Source organism: Hyperolius riggenbachi, chromosome 3 (genome assembly GCF_040937935.1).
Source record: "Hyperolius riggenbachi isolate aHypRig1 chromosome 3, aHypRig1.pri, whole genome shotgun sequence".
Lineage (NCBI taxonomy): Eukaryota > Metazoa > Chordata > Amphibia > Anura > Hyperoliidae > Hyperolius > Hyperolius riggenbachi.
Window position 1 is genome coordinate 421383772 of NC_090648.1, and position 22673 is coordinate 421406444.

At 46.0% G+C, this 22673-nt stretch overlaps 1 protein-coding gene across 4 annotated transcripts in view; it reads left to right on the forward strand.

The window, feature by feature from the left end:
- Positions 1-7011: 7011 nt before the first annotated feature.
- Positions 7012-22673, forward strand: part of RBM27 (RNA binding motif protein 27) — a 90236-nt gene continuing 74574 nt past the window's right edge. For 2 of the 4 annotated variants that reach the window (XM_068277538.1, XM_068277540.1), the window contains exon 1: positions 7012-7301. In XM_068277538.1, coding sequence (XP_068133639.1) covers positions 7243-7301 — 59 coding nt within the window. In that variant the 5' untranslated portion in view covers positions 7012-7242. The remainder of the gene's footprint in view (positions 7302-22673) is intronic. The other 2 variants (XM_068277539.1, XM_068277541.1) reach the window with 1 other exon arrangement.

The window sequence follows — 22673 nt, forward strand, 5'->3', positions numbered from 1 at the left end:
CTTACTGTACTATCTGTGACACTTGCTCTTCAGGTGTTCATCAGCTGCAAGCACAGGCTTATGTTAATTGCTCCTCAGGGGGCCATCCTGCAGCTCGGTCAGTGGTCTCTATCCCTTAGGAGTTCACTGGCTGCAGTACAGTCTGATTCCCTGCCCTCAGGGAATCACTGGTTGCAGTACAGTCTGATTCCCTGCTCCTCAGGGAGTCCCTAGCTGCAGTCCAATCATTGGATTGAAGTTTGTGATAACAGAGGCGCCAAATTAGAGTAAAAACATCTAAAATCAGTTTAAAAGGAGGGGGGTTGGTGGATGCCACCCTCAGGTATATAAAGGGACCTGATGAAGCGGGCATTTGACCCGTGAAACGCGTTGCATACCTGGAGATTTTATAATAAATTGTATTATTTATTTATATATAACGGCTCATTGGCTGGTCCCTTTATATACCTGAGGGTGGCATCCACCAACCCCCCTTCTTTTAAACTGATTTTAGATGTTTTTACTCTAATTTGGCGCCTCTGTTATCACAAACTTCAATCCGATCTAGTCCACCCTTGGTGGAGGGGTATAGTCCCCTTTTTTTCCTATCTACAGAGAGCGACTTCTTAATACCTGAGTGGGGTCGGGTTATAATTCTCCCCATTCGTGCATCCAGTGGTTGCCTTTGTGGTAACCCAGACTTGTGAGTATATTACTTACTACCGTTATTTTATACAACATTTGTCGTGACATACTACACCATATTGGGCTCTCGGTTTCAAACTTTTGTATTTCTCCATGCAGTCCAATCATATCTCTCATTACACCAGTTATCACTCTTGCAGTCCGGTCAGTGGTCCCTGCCCCTCAGGTGTCCACTGGCTGCAGGCCAAGGGAGATGGTGGTCTGTTAAAGGGCGAGGGGGATATCAGAGATGGAAGAGGGGGGTATTTGAGGGATTAGTAGATATGGTGGTGAAGGGGAGGACATAAATGTGTGGGGGGAATGAGCCTTGGGTAATTAAAGTGGCTATACATCTCTCAGCTTGATGGCTGATCCACCAACCATTTTGATAATTATTATTGAATGGGATGAAAATCTGCGTCGCCACAAGCATGCCCAATGATTTTGGGTAGAAATTTGTTGAATGTATCAATCTGAGATGCTGAGGAAATCTCAGGCCGATGTGGTCGATCAAGTGCGATAATCACGAACGATGAATGTGACGGAAACCCTGGCCATTGTAACTCAAAATGTATTATGTGCCCCCCGAAGCCAGTACATTTATACTTCACCTCACCTGTCATGCTGTCCTTCGAGTGTGCTTGCTGCATTTTTCACGTGACTACTGCCAAATGAATCATACCTCCTTTTTTTGCCACCAGCAGCTTTCTGTTGGTGGCATTTGATTGCTGCTGCGACGTCATTTTTAAAAAATATTAATTTATGAAGAATTTTTTAAAATTAAATTGTAATTTTGTATTATTTCACCTCCCTTGATCCACCATTACATCACCTGTCATAGGCATCAGGACTCGATTGTGTGTCTCTCTTGGGGACAGCTCAGTGACAGAGCTGTCCCCTGTACAGCGCTGCGCTAGATCACAAATTATTTTTGCTTTTTTTATATTTACAGCCTGCCAGCTCCAATCACGGCTGGCAGGCTGTTCGCGGCCGTCACCCCATTCCTCCTGCAGTGAACGGGCACTCGCGGGAGCACTCGTTCCCTGCTAAACTCGCGCATCGAGAGATAGCCCACCAGTGCATGGTGGAGGAACAAGAGAGCAAATCTGCGGCCGCCATTCTGCGTTAGGCACAGTGGTTAACAAGATTCACTGGAACACCGTATCAGCTGAGTTCCGGTGCATAGATCTGCCCCTTGCAGGAAATGGCCCTGGCCTTTTCTATACCAGATATAGCAAAGGTAGAGGCCTTTTTATGTAAGGTGTCAGGGATACACACTGGAACCCAGGTGAAATGGGGCTCCGGTGATTCGTATTATGCAGACAACATACTGGGGTATTCAAACTGACAATGACAGGCCAGGATGGCTGACAGGGTAAAGTGTCAGCTTCCTGACCAGGAGATTTTTGTTCCCGAAAGCAGATGCCATCTTAATATAGTTTTAAAGGACAACTCAGGTGAGAAGAATATGGAGGCTTCCTGTGAAGCCTGGTGGATTCACTGCCTTATATCAGTTCCTATGCCCCAATCTCCTACTCAATCTTCACCTTACGTAGTTACATAGTTATTTGGGTTGAAAAAAGACATACGTCCATCGAGTTCAACCAGAAAACAAAGTGGCGAGTACCCGGTTAGCCGAGGGATGACTAGTGCACCGTCCCAGCACCCGTTTACACCCAGGCCTTGATATGCGCAAAGTATAGGAACTGAAGGCTGTAAGACAATGGTACCACCAGAACCCACTAGACAGGGAACAGGCAAGTCCTAGTCAAGAACAGTCCTGGTTGGCAACAGATAATCAGATGAAAAGTACAAAATTGTAAAGTGAAACAGAATCCAAGGTCCAAGGGTCATACATGGGATACCAGAAGTATTACGGTAACAGGGGATAAGCAAAGGCAGGTCAGGTACAGTTTCAAGGTCAGTCCAGGTAGCAACCAAAACAAGGTTAATAGGTCAAGCACAGGTCAAATACGGGAACACAAAATATTAGCACACCCAGCACAGCAACCCTAAGGCAACTGAACCTATAACGGGCAAGAACACACTGCAAGGAGGAGCCTTAAACAGGTAAAGGTCAAATCACATACCTGGCTGTCCTGCTGATCTACATGGCTGCAGTAGTGACTGAATAACATCAGAAACAAGCATGCAGCTAATCTTGTCAGATATGACAATAATGTCAAAAACATCTGATGTGCATGCTTGTTCAGGGATTATGGCCAAAAGTATTAAAGGCAGAGGATCAGCAGGACTACCAGGCAACTTGTATTGTTTAAAGGAAATAAACATGGCAGCCTCCATATCCCTCTCATTACAGTTGTCCTTTAAGCCTTGTACACATGCCAGATGTGGTGGCTAGTGAGTGCCTCTGCCGAGAATCTAGTATATGTACAGCAGCCCCCAGATGCTTCCCGACTACTCAGCAAGCCCTCAGCCTGGCAAATCGATTTGTGCATTGTTCTTCCGCTCACCCGCTCGCTACATGACATCACTAGTGCGCCATCCCCTTGCAAGAGAAGAGAACATGTTGCTAGCCTGCAGGCTAGTGATGTGTCTGTACAGCCTTGACCCTGCAATTTTGCTCACGGGTGACATGCTTCTTATGTGTTAGTGGCACCAACAGATTACAGGAGGGGAGGAGCAGATATTGCAACAGAGTACATTGCCGGGCTCCCTACGAGTAGTGAAATGTGTCATGACAGTAGTGTCTAGAGGTAGGAGAAAAACTAGTTGCCCTGAAGAGCATGGGCCTGATCACAATCGTAACCACAGGCCCTACACCACTGCCCCTCCTAACCCTTCAAATCTGTGGTCTGCAGAAGATGGTTACAGAGGTCCCAGGGCTCAAATCAGATGAATTGGGGTACATTTTTGCTGCGCCGCTGAAGCCCCCCCCCCCCCAAAGTAGCAAAATCATTGCAGTAAAATTGGATGCACAGCCCAACTGATAAATTAGACATCACCATAAAGCACAATATAGCTATGGAGTCGCCAACTGAGCAAACCGGGTGCCAGGTTTCAGCTAATATATAGCCGAACTACAGATACAGGTGTGGTAAAGGGCAGGAATAGATAATCAGTGCCAGAGGTTTGGCTATTATATATGCACATGTACACACTTGGGAGCACAGCAGAATATGAACAGGGTCCTGTGCAAGAACGGCGGACTTGAAGATGATGTGGGAGCCATCTAGTTTCTTAACACTATTATAGCATGTACCCCTGTATTAATTACAGCACTGACCAAATACCCCCTACTGTGAGTAACATCACTTCAAGTTCCCCTTGACACGTGTTAGTACTTCATAATTGTATATAAACACTTTTTAAACATTGTTTGATGCTGTTAACAAAATATAAAATGTTGTTTGTTCATATAAGATTTATCCTTTTCTATAATGTATTGACCAGGACAATTTCAAGTATCCCGGTCTTAAATACCCCCTGGGGAGCATGCCATGTGCCCCCTTCCTTTACAGGTTTGTTTTAATTCAGCTCTGGGCTGTAGTGTAGTTGAGGGGATCCAGTGGGAAACTTCATAGATAAATGGCCGCTCTCATTTGTAAGAAATAGGGGACCCAGCAGGAATCAGTATCCACGCAACAATGAAATAAGTTAAGTAAAGTTGTGGGAGTGAATGAAGTAGCCGAAGCCAGCACCATGCCCAAAGCCAGGTGAAGGTCCCAGTGTGCAACTTAAGAGTCGGTGTGGATAGTGTTTTTAACTGGAACCCTTCATTCCTCCAAATTAGTGCAAATGTAATAAGGTTCCCGCCACAGGAAGCGGGCACTTATCTATGGGAATTTTTGTTAAGAACCTGCAAGTAGACTAGCGTCCAGCTCTGTTACTAGTATTCCTGGAAAGAGCAAGCATGCTAGTCAAAAAATAATCCTTAATAATAAAATAACTAAAAATACTTAGTAAATTCTGAAATGGAATATAATCGCACACAACTTCCAAAAAGCAAAACTCCCCACTTAGGCCTCTTTTCCACGGACTGTTGAACGGTGTGCTCAGCAAGCAGTTGCCAGGCAGCAGTAAGCAGTTACCAGGCAGCAGTGAGCAGTTGTGAGAGTTTGAGAGGCATTTCACTGCATATCAACAGTCCGTGGAAAAGAGGCCTAATGCTGGGCATACACGGACAGTTTATGCGCCGGTATCGAGCCAGCGGCTCGATGCCGGCGCGCCACCGCTCCTCCGCATGTGCGTGCGGATTGATTCCCGCTCGTACCCACGGGCATGCCTTATCAGCCACTCAATTCCCCGCTATTGTCCGCCCGCGGAGATCGAGCGGGCAATCTATCCGGTGGATCGGACCTGTCGGATATTATCAAGCGAGCCATCAGCGGCTCGATTGATAAGGGAAAAAAACTAACCGTGTATGCCTAGCATTAGGCTTGGTTCAGATGGACACTTGCAGGGCTTCTGCCGGGCAGCTCATTTGAATGCTGTAGTTTGAACGGCAATGTTAACAGCTGAAGCTTTTAAAGTCTTTGAAGATGTTTGCGTGACAACTGTAGCGTAGCAAGCAAAAGAAACCGACTTGTGGATGCGACATATAGTATACAAAAGGAGACGACGGATCTTCCTCTACATTTACACGAACACCGCCCACTGCTGACACATTCTGTTGAAAGGAACGGCGATTCATTAGAATGGCAGTGTTTTGTAATTGCCGGTGCCAACATTTGGTGTCATTCTTTTAAATTCCGAGGTAGATCCCATTGTCTCCTCTTGGACACTACATGTAGCGTTCAAAAGTCAGTTTCTCTTGCTCGCTACAGCTGTCGTGCAAACATCTTCAGACGACTTTTAAAAGCTTTAGCTGTTAATGCTGGTGTACAAATGAGAAGCCCCGCAAGCATCCACATGAACCGAGCCTGAGGCCTCGTTCACATCATACGCGCTTCCTGTGCGCATTTGGAAGCGCGTATGATGTGCATCACGCAAGAACGGCATAGACAGCCCTTCTGCCGTTCACATTATATGCGCTGCGTAGCAGTACGATGCGCTATGATGCGCTTGCGTATTGCTGCATGCATTCTGCCCGCAAGCGCAGAGCTGACCCATTCACTGTCTGTAATGAATGGGATCAGCAGCACAGATGGTGTGCGATTGCGTTCTGATCGCACAGCCATCTGCACAGCGCCAGCTAGATATGAACGAGGCCGTTCACATCAATTAGTGGGGATGGCTGTGCGATCGGAATGCAACGCGTACAGTGGGATAAAGAGTATCGAATGGCCCTACATGAGAGCAGTCCTTATGCACATGCCTGGTACTTGCCCAGACGGTACAATGAGTGATGTGTTCCACAATCAGCACTCACACACCATTTTCTGACAGACAGCCTCACTCACACTACACTAATACCTCCCAACTTTTTGAGATGAGATAGAGAGACACTTAAGTCACACCCCTAATCACGCCCCCATCACACCCCTAGTCATGCATGCAATAAAGATTTCATAAGAAAAATATGTGGTTTTATAATTCAAACAACACTGGTCCTTTCTATCCTGGTTCATTTTCCTTTATTTTAACATTTTAAAATTAAGTAAGATATCAATTTAAAGTGAGCCTTAAGCCAGGAAAAAAAAAAGAGTTTTACTCACCTGGGGCTTCTACCAGTCTCCTGCAGCAGTCCTGTGCCCTCGCAGCCACTCACTAATCCTCTGGTTCCCCCAGCTAGTTTCAGTTTTTCCCGACAGGCCCGGCCACGCGTATCTTTTTCTACATTCCCGAGTCCGACTGTAATTAGCGCTATTGCGGACCACAACGCGTACATATTTTTGTACGCGTTGCGGTCTGCAATAGCGCTAATTACAGTCGGAAATGCGGAAAAAGATACGTGTGGCCAGTCCTGACGGGCCTGTCGGCAAAAACGAAACTAGCTGGCAGCGGGACCAGAGGATTAGTGAGTGGCTGCGAGGGCACAGGACTGCTGCAGGGGGCTGGTAGAAGCCCCAGGTGAGTAAAACTCATTTTTTTTTCTGGCTTAAGGTTCACTTTAAAGGATGGGAATAAAGGTTAATGTCAATCAAACATTTTTTAGTAGAGACATGTATATTTACATAGAAAGAGGGACAAATGAGGAGGAAACAGGGACAGAGAGACTGTCCCTCCGTAAGAGGGACAGTTGGGAGCCCTGTACACTGGTGTAAGCTGCCTCCCCTACAACTACTGCACGCTTCTCCAACACACAGCGCACACCATGCGTGCTTCTCTCCTTTCACCACTCCTCCCACTACCACACACAGCACACACTGGAGCAATAGTCCCTCCCCCGGAGCTCCTCATTGGCTTCCAAACGTCACATTCTGACTTGTGATTGGCTGTCCTAAGCTGTCCGTCTTCCGGTCTCATCGTAGGCCCAAGTGCCTGGCTAAGTTGCCCTGTGCCCGGCTGCTGGCAGTTCTTGGCCGGTGATCGGGGCTTCAAGCGTTAGAAGTGATTAGCCGTTGCAGACTTCAGGAGAGGAGCGGCGCGGCCGGGACAGGAGAATGAACGTTGAGGCAGCGTTGCTGGATTCATAGCGGTTCCCACACGCCCCCCAGGCCTGCTCCATCCGCCGTCATGCTGATAGAGAATGTGGAGGCCTTCAAGACGTGGCTGTCTAACTTACTAGAGCCCATGTGAGTAGAAGGATAGGGAAACTTCTGTGCTTGAGGGCAACAAGTCCTGGCGGGGACGGAGGGGAGGGGGGCAGGTGAGTGGCAGTGCCAGCACCCCCCCCCCCCCTTTCTCCATGTGAAGTATGGCTGTTCTAGTAATGCCATCTAAGTGTTTATAGTAGTACACCTCATCCACTAAATTCAGAACCTTCACCCAGAGTGGAATTCCAGGCATCGTTTGGGCCATAGGTGTTATTCTTGCAAGTAGCAGGAGTGATGTTACTCCATTGCCACTGTGGTGAACATTTTTGCAACTTTATAATATTTTGCAACCGGTTGCAACGATTTGTACTTATAACTGTCAGAAAGTGCAACCTTACCATTGATTTCAATGTACTTGTATCAGAAAATGCAACCCCCCCCCCCCTTTTTGACACAAAATCTGACAAGAAATTGCATGGTGTGTACCAGACATTCTGGTTTGACTGGGCGCCAGTATGGTTGAGGTGACCCAGTGGGCAATCTCCTTGGAGAAACCAAGAAGGAAATGAACTTTTCATTAGGACTAACCAGGTTTAAAAATGGGTGATTATTAAGTGTCAGCTGTACAAACTGATTTTTTTTTTTTCTGTGGCTTATTCTGGTTTCAGGTGAAACAAAATGTGCTGATTGCTCAAGGAGGGATCACACTTCTGTTTGCGGAAGCTGCAAACGATTCCTTGCAAGTGGTTTTCCATACGATATGTGTGTTTATCTGCGATTGACTGTGATTTTTTTTTTTTTATTGTACAGTACAGCCAGTGAATTTTGATGAAATTACATTCATTGTGCAAAAAAGTAGAGCAGGTTGCATCTTTAAAAAAAAAAACGGTACTTATCCGTTAGCCGGGCGCATCCGGCAGGTGGCGACAAAACTCCACCAGAGTTACATCTTTCCCTACTATCCATGTCGGCCTGGAGGGGGAATAGTAATTAGCGCCCCCTGCCGGATGCGCCCGGCTAACGGATAAGTACCAAAAAAAAACCTATACAGAATCACAGCTAGTTCCTGAAAATGCAGTAGCGGCAAAACTCCTGCGATTTCAACAAGTGTGACCCCTGCCTCAAACTTTTAGCTCAACACTACTCCTCAATAGTTATCTTCAAGATCCAGACATTTATGTACACAAGCTAATCAGGTTTGGAAACTAGTAATCACTGAACCTGGAAATGATTAATGCTGCGGGTTAATTGATCAGTTCCTGAATCTGATTAGATTGTGAAAATGTCCCAGTCATCTGGTGCAGGTTTTCACTCTTATGCTGGGCATACAGCTCGATTAGCCGCCTGATCGATTCCTGGCGCGTCCGCCAGGATCGATTCCCGCTTGTCCCCGCCGGTTCTTCTTATCTTCCGCTCGAATCCCCGCTATTGTCCGCCCACGGGGATCGAGCACGGAATCGATCCCTGCGGTGATCAGACACGTCTGATATTATCAATCGAGCCATCAGGCTCAATTAATAAGCCTCCCTCGATGCCGTGTATGCCCAGCATTCGGGCCTTTTTCCACTACCCTGCGATTTGCGTTTTGATTCTAATCGCAAGGTACATTAACCAGTTCACCCCCAAGTGGTTTTTACCCTAACGGACCAGAGCAAATTTCACCTGTCAGTGCTCCTCCCATTTGTTCCCGAATAACTTTATTACTACTTATCAAGACAAGACAAATAACATTTATATTGCGCTTTTCTCCTTGCGGACTCAAAGCGCCAGAGCAGAGCAGCAGCCACTAGGGCGCGCTCTATTGGCAGTAGCAGTGTAAGGGAGACTTGCCAAAGGTCTCCTACTGAATTATCACAACAATCTGCGGGGTGCGCGGAGGGCCAATGCAGCACATGGCGGACGGGAGCGGTGTGGACGTCGCTGGGGAAGAGCTCACCAATTTGGGGTCCGCTTGCGGGTCGGGGACCTGTGTACACACACTTGATGATCAGCTGAGGTGGTCATTATTGGCCACCTCAGCTGACTTTAATCAAGGATGTGTACGAGGTTTTGGCTAGGAATTTACATATTCTGGGAGATCTTCTTAGCTTACTACTGGTCATAACCAGTGGAGATATTAACTGCTCTGTTGATATTGATGACATCAGGAGAGTATGTAGTTACAGTATTTTGTTGGTTCTTGCAATTTTCTTGTGTACCTGTGCAGCATAGCTCCATCAGTGTTGCACCCACCAGCATACATCACAATTATAGTGCATAGGTTGTAAAGTAAATACCTTGGCTGAAAATTATGAATAATGCTGAAATTATGAATTGCCAATAAAATATAAAGTTGATACCAGGGCTCTTTTAGCCGGGTGCTCCACCAGGCAAGTTTTGGTGAGCACCCGGCTGTCATCAGCTCACCTCCTTCTCTGCTGTAAGCAGAGTTGTGCAGAGAAGCACCGGACCTGCATTCTCTCACCTCTCCCCACCCGGCTACTTTTTCATGCCACCCGGCTGGAAAAAAATTCTGGGGGTGGCACTGTTTATGATAAAATGTTCCTTTTCTCACACAATAGTCATGATTAATAACTTATATATATACTGCAATAGTTGTGCTTAGTCCACAAAAATGAAATACACTGATCAAAAAACAAGTTATTTGTAGTGCTGCAATAATAATGCAATCTGTAATTTTTAAAATAAGCTATACATATCTGATTGTGACTGTATATCTGATGTGTACACCATAATCTTTTATGTATGACATAATCTCTGCTGTGGGAATAAAGCCTGATGTATATAGTTATGTCACTAGCAGGGGTGGTAAATGAGATGCAAATAATTATGCTTGACGCAGGTTTAGGCAAATTTATACACAACTTTTGCTCATGAAATTGATATATTGTCTATAAATTTGGGGTTATTGACTAATTAAGTTGCACAACAGTACTAAACTCTACATATGCACTCCCCGTAGAGTTGTTGTGAATCCACTAAGAATGTTGTGCTATCACCCATAAACCTGGTTCAGATTGTGTATAAAGAATGTGTTCTAAAGGAAGAACCGCCTCATTTTCCTGCAGACCAAAAACCTCTAGCAGATCTGCAAAACGCTAGAGGTTTTTGAAGCTGATTTCAGAGCGATTCTAGGCATGTTTAGAGATGTTTTCTAAACATGCCTAGCATTTTTTGGAGCATTTTTGTGTAGCAGACTACAAATATTGTTACAGTAAAAGCTGCTACTGAACAGCTTCTTTAACAAAAACGCCTGGAAAACCGCTCTGATCTAGCGTTTTTCAGAGCGGTTTTCCACTTTCCTATACTTTAACATTGAGGCAGAAACGCCTCAGAAATCTAAAAAATGCTGCAGCCTCTGAGTTTGCGTTTGTGGAAAAAAACGAACTGCTCTAGTGTGCACCATCCCATTCACTTTCATTAGCCAATCGGTTTTCCCCCTGCAAGTGTTTTAAAAAATGCTTCAGAACCGCTCCTGGTGTGCACCAGCCCTACCTGCACATCACTCAGACGTGCCACAGTTAGATTGCCTAGGGCCCCGATTGATGTTGTCTGCACCCTCTACAAGAACTCTTACCAAGGACTAGTTTTGATTTCTGTGTAACAGCTACTCTACAGCTGTAGCCTAAGTTGAAAGGGATCTCTGGTATACATAATAAAAAAACAAAAAACATACAGATGTACGCTAATGCTTAAAGGAAATCTGTAACTAAGAAAACTTAATAAAGTAAACACATCACCCTGTTTGTAGCGCTCTCCTCTCCCCCTCTGTGTTAATTTCGCCGCTCCCCGCCGCTATTTTGGCCATAAAAAAACACTTTTATAAAGTGTTTTGTAAACAATCAATATGGCCGCCGAAACCGGAAGTACATCGGGCAGAGCGTGTGCCCGCTTCCAGTTACTGTGCATGAGAGCCGTGCACGAGAGGAGCGCTCAGGGTGGCTGGCTGAATCTTGTCACCCGATCAGCGCCTCAGAGCCAGAGCCGGCTGCAATGCACAGAGGCAGAGCATTCATTCTCTGCACAGCGCAAGTATTGCAGCCGGACTTACTGAGACTCTGATACATGCCTCATGACGTAACTCACGAGATCGAGCATAAAGGGGCGTGGAGGGGAGGCCTGCCTAACAGAGGGACAACACTGAAGAGTCAGCCCCTTCCTGAGACAGTACGACAGAACATAGATAAGTTGATTTATTACACTGACTACTGCAACTACAAAGGGCTGCAGTAAGCCAGATCACATTACATTAGGTTTAAAGAAAGATGAGTCCCGCACCATCCAATGTATTGCTCTTTTAGTTTATTAGGACATGACTGACATGTAACGACGTTTCGGAGGACTAACCTCCTTTCTCAAGCTCAGTCAGCATCTACACATATATTGAACACATACCTGCTTATATAGTACATTCAAACTGACATGACCAATCAGCTTTGCTGTCGCTCAATAGCGACCAATCCCCTGCTATCCTAAAGTCGGACCTAATGGGGAACTTCTTCTTACTATGCAAAAAGCTGCTGCTCCAATTGAAAAGCAGCACAACGTGGCTATCCGCATTACGCTAGGAGACAGACCTCCCCTCACCACCCGCCGTGGCGCCGACCAATGGGGAAACAGTCTGCGGTGGTGAATATGTCAGGCCACGCCCCGCAATAGAGCGGACCTGACAGGCGACTGTATCCCGTAAGGCGGAGGATTCCGCCTATGGTCTGCGTCATCTGACGGAGGAGGAGGAGAGAGCCACGTCGTGGCGCGCTCCACCCACCGTCGCTAGGTGACGAGAAGGACGCCCTCTCCCAGCGCATACGGTGCCACTCACAAGTACAGAGAACATGTAGCGGAGATAAGCAAAGTAGCTTATCATGCCTATATCCAGTGGCGATCCTTGTGTAACAAGCAATATGAATAAAAAGGAAAATAAATAATAACCACCAAAATTGGCAACAAAAGAAAAAGAAATAGAAAATGAAAAATGAAAACTCTGCAAATTATAATCAGTGTATCATACGCGGCAAATATGGTATACTATTCAGATCAATGGCAACATATCATATTCTCTGTTCATGCCCCTCGGCTCTAATGTATCCAACCTACGTATCCACAACGCCTCTCTATACAATAATCTTCCTCCCTACGTCCTCCAGGACGGCCCTCCTGAGATTGTGTAGTCTCCCCTCCCAAATCGGAAACACCTGACAAGAATTAGAATAATAATTAGTATAAATCCCACCCCTCCACAATCTCCCCTCAGTTTTTTGTATGTTTCCTACACTCACCACGGAAGCACCTACGGAGTCCTGGTGGTAGGGGAGCCTGATGGCACCTACTTTGTCTAAGGATGGCCAGGCAGGAGGATTGAAAGGATGTCGTTGGAAAGCGGTACGAGTCAGCGCTGGGCGCGACCCGTCTGGTGGTTTTTTAGGCAGCCAGACCTTTTCTCCACTTGGGGGTGGGGGAGGTTGTAGGATTTCTCCCATCCCACTGCTCTCCTAGACGGCATGGCGGCTGGGTGACGCCGTCTCCTCTTCCGCATTGAAGTTCCGGAAGTTGGAGGCGGAAGTGACGCGGAGGCACGCCGCATGGCGCAGAGAGCGGCGGCGTGCGCGTACATTAAAGGGGCGGTTCCGGCGTGCCAGCGGGGGTCATTTGCACGCAGTCTGGCCACGCGTTACAGCTCTATCTCCGCACAGCACAGCCGCAAGCAGGAACGCCAGATCACCCAGCACGCCAGCAAGTTTGCACTGAGTGCAGCAACACTCTGCAGGGGCCATGCAGCAGCCAACAGAGCCCTCTCCAGAGACGAAGCAGACGCCTCCGGCTGGCACTGAGGAGTCAGGTCAGCAGCCGGTAAGGTTCCTTGCATTCCTGTTTTATTATGCTACAGTGTGCTAGTCTGTTACTAGCTAAAACATTCCCTGGATTTGTTTGTTTTCTTACAGAAGCCAGTCAAGAGCTCAGGAAAATCTAATAAGTGTACTAAATGTGGGGGCAGGCTACCTGAGGGAACTTCTAAATCTTTATGTACTGATTGTTACAATAAATCAAAGTCTCATTCTCCGAGACCCGAGAGCACTACTGTAGCATTGTTAGATTTAATGAAATCAATGAAACAGGAATTAGCTACTACATTTTCTGCATTTAGAGCAGCTCTACCTCCTTGTCCAGTCCAGATGGTCCCTCTTCCACAGGTTCCGGCAGCTTTACCAGCATCATCTACTGCCCAGCCTGTTGTAATAACTTCCCAATTACAGGTTCCACAGACTGGTTCTGTCCCTATCGATCAGAGTATATCCTTGCCTGTACTCCCTAGTACCCAGAGGGTGGATACGGAGGTTCCCCAGAACGTTGGTATTGAGACTCCCTCACCGTTTTCGGACGTTTCTGAGGCATCAGATGAGGGAGAGCTGGCTGAGTCTGACGCTTCAGGTAATACATCAGCTACAGTTCCTAGGTATTTGTTCAATGCTGAGGACACGTCTGAGCTGCTGAAAGCAGTTTATGATTCGGAACAAATTGAACAACCCAGGCCATCCTCTACTCCACAAGATGATATTTATAGGGGACTAGAGGATCGCGGAGGTCGGGTTTTTCCTGTCCATAGAGCTGTCAGGAGTATTATTTCCGCTCAGTGGAAGGATCCGGAGGGAAGGCTTTTTATCCCTAGATCTTTTAAACGGCGTTTTCCCTTTAACATGGAGGAACATGAATCATTGTTCAAGTGTCCTCGATTAGATGCTCCTCTTTCTCAGTGTTCCAAGGATACTGATTTATCCTTTGAAGATATGGGGACCTTGAAGGACCCGATGGATAGGAAGGCAGAGGCCCTGCTTAAAAGAGCGTGGGATTCAACGTCCTTCTCTTTTAAACCGGCCATTTCCTCGGTTTGTGTAGCCCGGAACTTGGATAAGTGGGTTCGTGGGCTCCAGGAACGTCTGGAGGAGGGCACTCCACATGCTAGAATCCTAGAGAGCCTTCCGGTTATCATCAAATCTATTGCCTTCCTGGCGGACGCAGCAACTGAATCCCTCAGAGCTGCCGCCAAGACAGCGGCCTTAATTAACTCAGCACGAAGGGCCGTTTGGTTAAATACGTGGCAGGGAGATGTTACCTCCAAGCAGAAGCTTTGTGGAATGGCGTTTCAGGGGGATCTTTTGTTCGGACGAGATTTGGACTCGGTTTTGGAAAGATCTTCCAATAGAGCCAGGAAATTCCCGGATAAGAATAAGAGCGGGAAGCGGTCCTTTCAGAGCAGGAAGCCCTTTCTTAGGCAGGACCAGCCGAATAGAGGGCAAAGACAAAATAAGAAATGGACCTATAATGCAGGCAGAGGCAGGCCATTCCTGTTCAATAAACCCCAGCCAGCCCCGTCCACTGCAAAGTCCGCCAAGTGACAGCCAGATCCCGGTGGGGGGGAGACTTCTCCACTTCTTTCCGGAGTGGCAGAAGATAACAAAGAACGACTTTATTCTATCTCTGATCCAGCTGGGTTACAAGATAGAATTTGTATCTCCTCCTCCCTCCCGGGTGATAGTCACTTCTATCCCCAGGGACCAGATCAAGGCAGAGGCCCTTATGGACTCGGTTTCCTCTCTTCTGCAGAAGAACGTGATTCGACCGGTTCCAGCTCAGGAACAGGGGAAGGGGTTCTATTCGCGGGTATTTTTAATCCAGAAGAAGTCAGGGAAGTTTCGAATGATATTGAATTTGAAACCCTTGAATCCCTACATTGTAGTGAAGAGGTTCAGAATGGAGAGCATTGCCTCAGTTCGCAACCTCATATCTCCAGGGGATTTTCTGGCATCAGTGGATCTGGAGGATGCTTACCTCCACGTCCCGATACACCCGCTGTTTCAGAAATATCTGAGATTTGCAGTCCGGACGGGGGAGTCGATATGCCATTTTCAATATCAGGCTCTCCCGTTCGGAATTTCGTCGGCCCCAAGAATCTTTACGAAGATTATGGCAGAGGTGATGTCCTTTTTACATCTCCACAATATAAGGGTCCTGCCTTACTTGGACGACTTCCTTTTTATGGCAGGGACCCGAGAAGCCTTGCAGAGGGAGCTAAATTTTTCACTCCAGCTCTTGAGCAGTCTGGGTTGGATAGTGAGCATGGAAAAGTCTCAATTGCACCCGGTTCAGAGCTTAATTTTTTTGGGGCTAAGTTGGGACACGACGGTCAGACGTGTCTTTCTACCCAAGCAGAAGATAGACAAGCTGAGGTCAGAGATTCAGGGAATCAGATTGGATTCTCAGGTTCCTCTTCGAAGGTTAGTATCAATCCTGGGTTTAATGTCGTCTGCCATTCCAGCAGTAGAATGGGCCCAGGCCCACTCTCGGGGCCTACAGACTTGGGTCCTAGCGAATTGGGACAGAGATCACCGGTCTTTAGACAGGAGAGTGATGTTACCCGACCAGGTTATACAGTCACTTCTCTGGTGGGATCATTTGATCAATCTAGACCGGGGTCGCAGATGGAACCAGGAGATCCCATTAAAGTTGTATACGGACGCGAGCGCCTGGGGTTGGGGTGCCCACTGTTTGGGTCACCAGGCTCAGGGACGATGGGACGAACAAATGTCTCACAAATCATCCAATTACAGAGAACTCAGGGCGATCCTTCTGGGATTACAGGCCTTGCATCCGGTAATCTCCGGCTCGGAAGTCCTTGTGTTCTCGGACAACTTTGTGTCGGTCTGTTATGTCAGGAAGCAGGGGGGCACTCGTGTTCCGGACCTGCAGGGCCTGACAGAACAGATCATGTCATGGTCAGAAGCCAACCTGGAGTCGATATCAGCGGTCCATGTTCGGGGGATCCACAACAAACAGGCAGACTCTCTGAGCAGGGGCGTGGTACAGGAGTCAGAATGGGAGCTCAATCCCGATGTTTTTCAGGAGATCACAGAAAGTTGGGGATCTCCGGTTCTCGACCTGTTTGCCAATCCAGAGAACGCAAAAGTCAAAGATTTTTGTACCCTGGATCCTTCTGTTTCAATAAACAGAATAGATGGCCTGTCGATTCCGTGGCCAGAGGGACTGCTTTACGCTTTTCCACCGTTCAAGTTGATTCCAAGGGTTCTCAGGAAGATCCTGACAGAACATGCGGAGGTCTTACTGATCGCGCCTTGGTGGCCGAGGAGAGCTTGGTATCCTCTCCTTCAGTCCCTTGTGATCAGGGGCCCTTGGCATCTACCATGCAGACCGGACCTGCTGTTACAGAAGGGCCAGGTCCATCCGAGCCCAGAGGTCTTACATCTGACCGCATGGATCCTGAGGAGCAGATTTTGAGGCATCACGGATTTTCCAGTGATGTGGTTAAAACATTACTGGCCTGTAGGAAGCCAGCGACTAGGAGAAAGTACAACAAAGTTTGGTACACCTTCTCCGCTTGGAAACAGAGGGATGTTTCCAGGTCAGATAACATTATCTCAGTTTTGGAATTTTTACAGCACGGGGTGCAGTTAGGCTTATCTGTTAGTACCCTAAGGGCCCAGGTGTCGGCCCTTTCGGTTTTTCTTTCTAGGCGACTATCAGCCGATGTTTATGTTAAAAATTTTCTGAAGTCAGTAGAGCGTTCTCAACCGATCCCTCAGAAACTGGTTCCTCCATGGGATTTGTCATTAGTATTGGATTTTTTAACCTCAGACAGGTTTGAACCCTTGGATTCGGTCCCGTTAAAGTTCCTTACACTTAAGGTTGTTTTTTTGGTGGCCATCACTTCGGCTCGTAGAGTCGGTGATATTCAGGCATTGTCTATTAAAGATCCGTACATGGTGGTCCATACTGACAGGATTATCTTTAAGCTAGATCCGTCATACTTACCCAAGGTATCTACGTCCTTTCATAGGACTCAGGATATTGTACTGCCATCCTTTGTGGCTAATCCACAGAATGACAAGGAGAGGAGGTTGAGCTCTTTGGATGTTAGAAGGGCAGTTTTGATTTATCTGGATAGAACCAGAGAGTGGAGAACTTCCACTAGCCTTTTTGTATCATTTGGTGGTTCTAAGAGGGGAAGCCAGGTTTCCAAGATAACAGTGTCTAGATGGATTAAGCAGCTAATATCCCTAGCATACTCAGAGGCTCAGTTAAAGGTACCTGACCACATTACGGCACACTCAACAAGATCCTTATCAACGTCTTGGGCGGAGAGATCAGGAGCTTCTCTGGAGCAGATATGTCGGGCCGCGACCTGGTCCAGCCACTCGACCTTTGTCAAGCACTACAGAGTGGAGCTTCTTTCAAGCCAGGATCAGGCCTTTGGCCGCAAGGTTCTTCAAGCCGTTATCCCACCCTAGAGGTAAAATTTCTCGCTAAATCTCAGGAGGGCCGTCCTGGAGGACGTAGGGAGGAAGTGCCGGCTGCTTACCTGGTATCAGTGTTCCGGCGAGTCCTCCAGGACGGCCGCCTAAGTTCCCGACCCTATTATATCTATTAATGGTATGGTAGTGGTTGGTGGACTAGTTGTTTCTCTTCATTAAACTGAGGGGAGATTGTGGAGGGGTGGGATTTATACTAATTATTATTCTAATTCTTGTCAGGTGTTTCCGATTTGGGAGGGGAGACTACACAATCTCAGGAGGGCCGTCCTGGAGGACTCGCCGGAACACTGCTACCAGGTAAGCAGCCGGCACTTTTTACCCTATCTCCTCCACGTCTAAGGGGCAATACTTGTTCCAAAATCTGGAAGCGCAACTGACTCACATTATGATTAGCCTTAGCAAAATGTGAGGGAAAAGCTAATTCAATGGCATTTTTTCTAATTGTACTCTTATGTGCTGACAATCTAACCTTCATTGGTTGTGTGGTCTGCCCTATATAGAGCAGACCACACGGACATTTAAGTGCATATACAATGTATCGCGAGTTGCAGTCAAACTGGCCCCTAATTCTAAACTTTGTACCTAAATGGGGATGGAAAACACTGTCCCCCTTAATAACACTATGACAATGTACACAGTTGAGGCATGGGTATGTACCATTGGGGCGAGCCGACTGAACACCCCCAACTTTCTGGGTGCCCATGTCGGCCCGCACCAATTTATCCCGCAACGTAGGTGCGCGTTTATAGGACATGAGAGGCAAATTTTGAAACTCCTCAATATGAGGAAAAGCTGTCTTTAACATATGCCAATTGCCGCGTATGATACTCGCTATAGATCCACTGTAGACATTAAATTGACTCACAAATGGTATCCTATTGTGGCTCATGGGTCTATGGTGTACCCGATCATTCTTAGATACCTTAATATTACTCCTAGCTTTATCAAGCAATCGTTGTGGATACTGTCTTTGATTAAATTTTTTCTGCATTTCATCCAAGCGAAATTCCCTAAGTTGCTCATCTTCCACTATTCTGGTTACTCTTTGGAATTGGCTAGCCGGAATAGAGCGTTTAGTGGCCATAGGGTGAAAGCTATCAAAGCACAATGTCGAATTGGTGTCCGTAGGCTTAATGTATAGGTCTGTGACCAGCCTACCCCCAGACAGCCTGACCATTGTGTCGAGAAAGCTCACCGCCCGATGGTCACTATGAATTGTTAACCGTATTGCAGGACATTGGACATGCAGGCTGTCCACAAAACTTTGTAGACTCGAATGTGACCCCCTCCATACGCAAAAGACATCGTCAATAAAACGAAGCCAACAAAGGGCATTTCCAGTAAACAACTCACTAGTATAGACAAATGTCTCCTCATACGTATTCATAAAGATGTTTGCATAGGAGGGGGCCACATTCGAGCCCATGGCTGTGCCCCGCAGCTGTAAATAGAACTGGTCCTCTACAAGGAAATAATTACAAGTTAGTAACAACCGTAACAAATCACATAGAAATCTCACTTGGTTCCGATCAAAGTCAGATGCACACATAAGCATAGTTTCTACAGCCTCTACACCCCCATCATGAGGGATGGAGGTGTAGAGGCTTTCTACATCCAATGTAACTAATAGTGCTCCCTCAGGTACATCAGGAAGTTTCTTAATTGTTTCAAGGAACATTGTTGTATCCCTTAGATATGACTTTCCTGACACCACATATGGTCGCAGAACTACATCCAGATATCGGGCAATAGGTGAAAATATAGAGTCTATCCCGGCCACTATGGGACGACCCGGTGGCCGGGATAGACTCTTATGGATTTTAGGGCAGATATAAAATACTGGCGTAATGGGATGTTGTTGTATCAAATATTCCATTAACTTATCGTCAATAATCCCATTATCTACTGCACTTTTAAGTAACATCAAAATCTTTTCTTGGAAAATCTTTATCGGATTCTGCTCTAGCTTAGCATAAGTTGTTGTATCTGATAATAGGCGATATATTTCCTCCTTATAATCAGTTGAATTCATCACCACTACTGCCCCTCCTTTGTCCGCCTGTTTTATCGTAATACTATCATTATCACTCAGTTCCTGGATAGCTCCTCTTTCCTCCGCTGTAAGGTTGTGTTTAATGTGAACAGTTCTATCCAAGGTCACGGTTCTCAACATTCTATCTATCTGATCATTTGTCTGTTTCACAAACTGATCTATCATCTGACAAGAGGGAGGATTGAATCTACTTCTATTCCTTAAAGGGGTGTCACGTAGAGTTAATTGATCCATCTCTAATTGTTGACTCTGACTAAACATATGCATTTGAGGAGTGCTAAAATAATACTTCAATCGGATCGATCTGTAGAACCTTTGTAAATCAATATCAAGTTCCACCTGTTGAGGCCATGCCGTAGGGGCAAATGACAGTCCCTTTTCCAACAACGATTGCTGGGCTGGAGAAAGTTCAACTGACGAAATATTAACCACAATGGTCTCCGCTACATGTTCCTGTACTTGGATTTCTGCTGTTGTCGCGGCCGTTGTCTCAACCGATCTTTTATATTTGTGCTTCCTGCCCCCTCTGCGTGCTCGTCTGTACTTGGAGGGTGATCTGAAGATGATTGGGAATTTGATGGCAAAAAATCTGACGAATCTTCAATAGGTACATTACCACGTTCTTCAGATGGTTTGGGACGCAATGGCCTTTTACGTTTGGTTATAGGTTTTTGCCACGGGTATACATATCCCGTAGTGTAATCCATGGCGTCCCGTTGAAATTTTTCTCGTTTGATGACTTGAAGTTGTTTCTTATGAGTTTCAATTTTGTTATCGAGTTCCATAATGTATTTCCCACATTCGTCAGCATCCATGTTGTCCATAAGTTTACGTTTTAAATCTATAATCTGGACATCCAATTTCGGTATTTCCTCCATAATACGGTCGATTGTTAACGTCATCGAATCAAAGGAGGCTTTATTCCAGATTTTGGTCCAGGTTTGACAAAACTTAGTGTCATTAGGGAACATAAGTGGACTCACATTGGATCTTATTCCACGGGGAATCCTTCCCACCTTCAGATACTCGGCTAGTGTAGTTGCATGAAGTTCTAGCGATATGCGTATTTTTGAGAGCTTTTCCAGTTGTCTTGCTACCGCTTTTTCATCAACTGTACTCAGGAACGCCACTTCCGCTGTCACTTTAGCCACGATCCTCGCAGTATCCTCCGGTGTGTAGGAGAAAATGTGCTCATCAATTGAAGCAGTGGCCATGATTGCTGGGTGCAAGCAAATGGCTGTAGATACTTGAGAAGTAGATCTTGTTCGCACCTCCAGCCTGGAGGTGCGAACAAGATCTACTTCTCAATTACATTAGGTTTAGGAACCTGTAGGACAGATGAAATACGGCTGAAAATTTTGTTACAGAGTCTCTTTAAAGAGTATCTGTACTGAAAAAACTCTTACATTAAAAAGCATACCATTCTATTCATTATGTTCTCCTGGGCCCCTTTGTGCTGTTTCTGCCACTCCCTACTGCAATCCTGGCTTGTAATTGCCAGTTTTAGGCAGTGTTTACAAACAAGACATGGCTTCTAACCAGTTTGTGATGGGCTGAGAGGAGCTCAGTCTGTGACTCACACAGAGCCTGCAGGGGGTGTGGAGAGGGTGTGTATAGCTTCTATCCTATCACAAGAAGAGCAGCACATTCCTGCCTGAGTGCCTGAGCCCGACAAAGCCGTCAGAGGAAAGATTAGATTAGATTATATAACAGAGATAATACAGCCACTGTGCAACTAGGAAAGGCTGCAGTAAGACAGACCACATTAGAACATGTATAGGAACTTATAGGAAAGAAGAAATAAGGATGAACATTTTGTTACAGAGTCTCTTAGTTAGAATGTCCCAACACATTGTCTAATAAGATTTGCTGGAACCCTGTATCAGCTGGGTTCTGGTGTATAGATTTACCCCCTTGCAGAAAATAGCCCTGACCTTTCCTTTATAAGATATAGAAAATGTAGAGACCTTTTTCTGCAAGGTAGCAGAGCTACATGCTAGAACCCAGTTGATTAATCCAGTTAATAATGAATCTTATTATACAGATGATATGCTAGGGCATTCACGTTGCCAATGACAGGCCAGGATGGCTGACATGGTAAAGTGTCTGCTTCCTGGCCAGGAGCTTTTTATTCCCAAAAGCAAATGCCTTCTTAATATAGCTTTAAAATTCCTAAGCTTTGCCGGTGAAGAAAATACCTTTTTAGTATGAGGGACAACAGATATTGAATACTAGTAATAATAGAATAGCTTTATAGTATTGCTCTTGACAAACTACGATAAGTGCAGATTGTAAATCTCACCATCCATACCTTGTCATACAGGTCAATTGTCAGGAGATGGCAGAAATATGGAGACTGTGATTTCTACACTCCTGAAAACAAACATAACATTTTTCTACCTGATCCTGGGTTCACACTGAGATAAAAAAAACATTCTGCAGCTGAGGCTGGGCTCATACTGAGATAATGTAACATTCCGCAAATCGATAGGTATCTGCTAGTCATTCGCATTTGTTCACATCTCTCAGTACGGTACAGATCCGTTTGTTCAGTTCTGGGTCCTTATTGTTGACACTGGGGATACCGACGGAAACAATGGAAGCCTATGGCAACAGTGTACGTTCTCACGACTTTTTACTCACCTGTCTTCTGTCACCTCACTGCTCAATCACTGCTCAGGTCTTCTGTGAAGTACGAACGCTGGTGTACAGATCAGAATCCCCAGCAGAAGTATTGGGGTCCCGATTGGATTGCAACAGACCAAAACAAACCAAGAGAGGGAATCCTCTCTCAAAGGGAGTGCTAGTGAAAAATTCCAGCAAGGTTCAGCTTCTCAGACCTTCACAATCATCATAATAATAAAACTGCTGCTTGAAATCTGAATTTACTGGGGAACTGTTAAGATTACCTTGGTTGAACACGGACTAAAAATAACATTTGTAGTTGACGCTTTTGAATTTCTAGTTGTGTTGATGCCATTAGTTGCAGAAATCCTTAATAAAACTGACCCAGCAACCATGATAAAAACATAG